We start from the raw sequence: 6,000 nt of genomic DNA, 5'->3' as shown, positions 1-6,000 counted from the left end.
TGGTACTCTGCTTGGTACTCGGGAGGCCAGAGGCAGCTACAATCTCATTTCTTGACATGCTCACTACGTCTGTGCTCCAGTGATGCCAAAGTACTGATAGTTTCGTCCCAAACCTTTTTATGCCTCTGTTGCCTTGCTTTCTGTTGTTTTCTCTCCTTAAGACCATTTGTCTTCACTTGGTTAACTTGCTTGTATTTTTAAGAGATCAATTCAGATCTTCTAGGAGAAGTTCTGATTCTCCTGACTGTCCCATAGAGCCCTGTACTTAACCTCTGTCTTAGTACTTTATATTTTATCCTGAAATTCTGTTTATATGTCTATATTCTTCTTTTGCATATAGCCATCTCCCAGGTTAATTAATTGCTATACCTCTAGCACTTCCAAAATGCCTTGTGCCTGAAGAGCTCAGTAAGTGTTAGTTGAACACTATTAAATGGATATGCTTTGTGACAGAGGGTTCCTATGGGAAGTTCTCTTTCTATGAAAACAGCCTTAAACTTTTAAGGTCCTGCTCTGTGTTTCATAGACAGCTATGTGTGGCAGAAGGGGCAAGGAAAATCTAGGGGATCTTTTTATAAGGGTAGTAATCCCATTCCTTTTAAAAATATTTATTTATTTGGCTGTGTCAGGTCTTAGTTGCAGCACACAGGATCTTTAGTTGTGGCATGTTGTATCTAGCTCCCCAACCAGGGATCAACCCAGGGCCTCCTGCCTTGGAAGCTCAGATTCTAAGCCACTAGACCACCAGGGAATACCTTAAAAAATTTTTAAAAGACTCCAGAGAAAAGTCAGATTATCACTGTACTCAAAGGGCAAGATTTTAATGGACTTGAGTATAGCAAGAGTATGAAAAGTTCATTGATATTCTTTTAAGTTCAACATTGCTTTTAGCCTGTCAGCAACTCCCACTTATTACGTTTTAGTCTAGTATTAAAAAAGAATATCCACAATTATCTTAAAAGGCTATTAAAGTCCTCCTCCCTTTTCTAACCACATATCTGTGTGAGGTCAGATTTGCTTCATAGACTTCAACCTAAAAAATAATGCCAAAGGTTGAATGATGAATCAGCTGTGTCAGATGTAAGAATTCACCTGCCTCTGATGAAAGCAGATATTAAAGAGAATTGCTGAAGTGCAAAACAATACCCCTCATAATTTTTCTTGGGGGGAATATAATAATTTTTAATAAAATTATTTATGTTAACATGTAATGGGTTTTTTTTTTTTTTTTTGAGTGAATTGTTATTTTAAATGTCCTGTTATATCTGCTAATAGGGCAAATATTGGTAACTATAACCCTCATGATCAAAGTTCTGGCATCTTCAGTGGTTTTTAGGAATGTAAAGCCATCTTGAGACTGAAAAGTTTTGAGAATTACTGGTTCTAATCATTGAGTACTAAGAGCTGCTAACAACACAAAGAGAGAAAATCATATGTTCCCGGATGAAAGAGTAGACCACTACTGATAGTTTTGCCAAAGAGATAGAGTGAGCCTGCAAGATTCTGGATCCGGCTGCCAATTTGTGGGACAGGGAATAGAGGAACAGGTTGAACTGCATGATTATGCGATCTACAAAGTCCAGAGTGTGGGATACTACAGTCCCAGCAGTCTGGGTTCTTTAACAGGTGTGTTGAGAGGAAAAAAATGTAGTGGAGGGGAACCTGTAAATTAAAAGAGAATTTAAAAGACCCATAATTTTTTTTAAAGGCAAGGCTGAAATAGAGTGTCCAAGACACTTGGGTGATAGAACTACGAAATACTACAAGGAAGGCAGTTATTATAAGGATCAGGATAATGATTACTTTGGGGGTGAGGCAGGGTTGAGGTAAGGGACAGCGTGTTTAGAAGAGTGTGTGGAATGGCAAGGAAAGTTATGTTTTTTAGTTTGTGTGGTTGTTGTCAAAGATAAAGGTAGACACTAGGTAAAGTGTTAGGGCAGATTTTAATCAATAGTATGCTATTGCAAAAGTAACTATATACACATGTGAGTAGAGAAGAGGAATCAGAGAAGCTTGAATAGAATTTGGTGAAGGAGAGAATCTTTGTCAATGATTACAAGAGTGTTTGCTTAAACTTTAAAAAATGAGGCAGTTAACTCCAGGAAAAACAAAGCAAAACAAATTGCTCAGTGTAGCACATATAATCATAATATACAACCTGGTCCAATAATAAGCAACATTGTCCTAATAAGGTAAGCACTATATACTGGTTTAATTTAAAATTTGTGTTTCCACTGTATAAGGAGGATGGAGAACTGTAAGTATATGTGAGGTGGTCTAAGAGACCTAATTCTCATTGTCACTTATTGGAGACTATGATATAATTTCTTAAATTGTTAAGTCAAGAAATAATAGTATCAGAATATTTAGAAATGTGACATTTTATAAAAGAAATAACTAAAAGGATTGAAAATGGATGTTTTGGGAGCAAGTAAGACTAGTGAGTGGAGGGTAACAGATTGCTGTTTTTATTATAGGCTTTAGGGTAGGTTTTTTATTTATTTTTTGCATTTCTTAGCTGTGGACTTTCCTTTTCTTTCATTTACCTAGCTCCTACTCATCCTTAAATACCTTATTTAAATAAATATCAGTTCCTCTGGGAAGCCATTCTAGTCTGCTGAGCCTGGGTGGTTGTCTGTCCCAAATCATTCTGTACTTAGGACCTTGTTGCGTAATTGCCTGTCTTCTGTTATATAAGTTCCCTGCAGGTACAAACTGTATATTATTTATTATCAGAGTACAGCAACACTGATAGGTACTCAGTTTGTTTTTGTTTAAATGACTAGATGAATGTATTTCTGTGGTTCTCTCTTGTGAGAGACTATAACCATACTGTTTCCTTTTATTATCTTCTATATTTCTAGTTCACAAAGCCTGGAGTGGAGAATGCAAGAGACTACCCTGACTTGGCAAAGGAAGCAGGTAAAATAGAACATTTAGATCTTTGAACACTGTAGTTTATTATGTGGTCTGTCTTGATTGTGGAGCAGCCTTGCAACCTTCACAGGAAGCTTTTTCAGGGCTAAGCAGTCTAAACTTAGGTATCAGTTGTTTAAGGGAAATTCTGGCTTCCAGAGATCAAATTGCCAACATTCAATGGATCATAGAGATCCATTCCAAAGCAAAGGAATTCCAGGAGAACATCCACTTCTGCATCATTGACTACGTGAAAGCCTTTGACTGTGTGAATCACAACAAACTGGAAAATTCTTCAAGAGATGGGAATACCAGACCACCTTATCTATCTCCTGAGAAACCTGTATGCAGGTCAAGAAGCAACAGTTAGCACCTTACATGGAACAACGGACTGGTTCAAATTGGGAAAGGAGCTTGACAAGGCTATTTATTGTCACCCTGTTTATTTAACTTATATGCAGGATATATCATGGGAAATGCCAGGCTGAATGAATCATAAGCTGAAGTGAACAGTGCCAGGAGGAATATCAACAACCTCATATATGCAGATGATACCACTCTAATGGCAGAAAATGAAGAGGAACTAATACATGTAAATCTATGGCTGATTCATGTCAATGTATGACAAAAACCACTACAATCTTATAAAGTAATTAGCCTCCAACTAATAAAAATGAATGAAAAAAAAAAAGAGGAACTAAAGAGCCTCTTGATGAGGGTGAAAGAGGCGAGTGAAAAAGCTGGCTTAAAACTCAGCATTCAAAAACTAAGATCAAGGAATCCGATCCCATCACTTCATGGCAAATAGAAGGGGAAAAAGTACAAGCAGTGACAGATTTTATTTTCTTGGGCTCCAAAAATCACTGCGGATGGTCACTGCAGCCATGGAATCAAAAGACGCTTGCTCCTTGGAAGGAAAGCTATGACAATTGTAGGCAGCATATTAAAAAGCAGAGACATTGCTTTGCTGGCAAAGGTCTGTATAGATGAAGCTATGGTTTTTTCCAATAGTCATATATGGATGTGAGTGTGAGACCATAAAGAAGGCTCAGCGCTGAAGAATTGGTGCTTTCAAACTGTGGTGCTGGAGAAGACTCTTGAGAGTCCCTTGGGACAGCAAGGAGCTGAAACCAGTCAATCCTAAAATAAATCAACCCTGAATGTTCATTGGAAGGACTGATGCCGAAGCTCCAAAACTTTGGCCACCTGATATGAAGGGCTGACTCACTGGAAAAGACCCTGGTGCTGGGAAAGATGGAAGGCAAACGGAGAAGAGGGCGGCAGAGGATGAGATGGTTAGATAACATCACTGACTCAAGGGACATGAATTTGAGCAAACTCTGGGAGATAGTGAGGGACAGGGAATCCTGGCATAGTGCAGCCCATGGGGTCACAGAGTTGGACGTGATTTAGCAACTGAACAACAAAGGCTTCCTGCACATGGAGAACTTGGAAACTTCGTGGTCCCATGAAGTTGTTTAGGAACAGTCGTCTCCTGTGAAGCCTTCCCCTTCCTCCTTTCCCTGTCAGATTGTTGCCAGGCAACCCAGACAAGATTATTGTCATTTTTCATTAAACACTCCCTGTCTATCCAAGTAAGTACCTTGTGCACTCAGTGTTCATAAATTAGATTTCATTTCAACTCCATTATACAGCTCTGTGTTTATTATACAGGGAATCAGAGCATCTCTGTCCCCCAGAAGGAAGTTTGTGAGATTTGATTAGCTGATGTTGATTCTCTAGGTATACAATATTCATTCAGTGTTTATCGTTTGGTTGTTAAATCTTCTCCTCTTGACTGTTGTCTCCAAACAGCTTCTACTTTTCTTTGAAATAGGAAATGCTTTAATCAATTTTTCTGTGTATTTTTTGTTCTATTTCTTTGTTAGTTAAAAGTGGTTACTATAATAATATATGGGTAGAATATTTTGATTATAAGATGGTAATGTTGAGATGAAGTTATTAAGTTTGAATTTACCTCTGGAATTGTCTAATAACAAGAAATTCAGCTTGATTGCCTCTGTTTGCTGATTACAATTTTCTTCTTTTACAGACTTTATTAGGAAAATGAACTCAATTAAAAAAAAGGAATTTTATGTAGAATATACTTTTAAAACTTAGCTTTGTTTTTATAAAACCCCTTGGTTCCAACTGTGAGAAGTGAGAGGGAGGTGAGAAGTGCAAAAGGGTGACTCTGTTCACATATCTCATGTAGTTCTAGGTGAGTATGTTCACCTTCAGCCTACATCAGTCGTGTTTAGCTGAACATGTATCTAAGCATGACTTGGCGGGGAAGCCCCTGAGATACTATAAATGATTTTGTACTCAGCCCTCTGGACTTAACTTGTCAGCTGTGGTGCTGAGGCAAGAGAATTGGTTTAACCAAAGTCTTACCCTCTAATTCTCCAAACTGGTTTTAGGAGGGGGTTCTGCTACCTTCCCCGCCCTCATTGTTTCCTAAATGCATAGTGTGGAGGGAAGCACGACCAGCAGTATTGTGTCCTGTCACATTGTTTACAGACTTCTTACTCTTTACACAGTCCTGCCCTTCCTCTTTCCCTCAGAGAAAGGTTAGGAATCCCTCTGCAGCTAAATGCAAAGTGGTAAAACAACACCATGTAACTCTCTGAAACTGTTTCAAATATTAATAGTTACTTCTGTGCTTCCTTTGTTTTCTAATCCCTTGAACATTTTTACTGAATGATGATTTAAATCTGAAAATATATGAAGACAACCTGGTGTTAGGAGAAAATGTTCAACAAATATTAAGGAGTGCATCCCGGGCACTTGGAAAGATTCAGTCAAAGTCTGGTGTACAGATATCAGAGCCTTTGCCCTCTAGTATGGAAAATAAGGCAAGTTCCCATACATGGTGAATAGACCATGGGAGGTGCAAGATGCTTTGGCCACTTAGAGGAGGGTCAGAGCACAGGCTCAAACTTATACCTTTTCACCATAACTCATTCTCTCCTACTAATTATAAGAGCAATGCATGTTATTTATTGGAACATAGAAATATATAATAATGCAAACAAAATTTGTAACCCAGGCCTTGCTACTGTTAACACCTTGGTGTGTTCTCTT

The 6,000-nt window shown here is 38.2% G+C and overlaps 1 protein-coding gene across 3 annotated transcripts in view; it reads left to right on the top strand.

The window, feature by feature from the left end:
* SCP2 (sterol carrier protein 2) overlaps positions 1-6,000 on the top strand; it is a 108,625-nt gene that overhangs the window by 7,886 nt on the left and 94,739 nt on the right. For all 3 annotated transcript variants that reach the window (XM_043461298.1, XM_043461297.1, XM_043461299.1), the window contains exon 2: positions 2,865-2,922. In XM_043461298.1, the coding sequence (XP_043317233.1) occupies positions 2,865-2,922 (58 nt within the window). The remainder of the gene's footprint in view (positions 1-2,864; positions 2,923-6,000) is intronic.

This window comes from Cervus canadensis, chromosome 2 (assembly GCF_019320065.1).
Source record: "Cervus canadensis isolate Bull #8, Minnesota chromosome 2, ASM1932006v1, whole genome shotgun sequence".
Lineage (NCBI taxonomy): Eukaryota > Metazoa > Chordata > Mammalia > Artiodactyla > Cervidae > Cervus > Cervus canadensis.
Note: the sequence above shows the minus strand (reverse complement) of the source record. Positions and strands in the feature narration are given on the sequence as shown.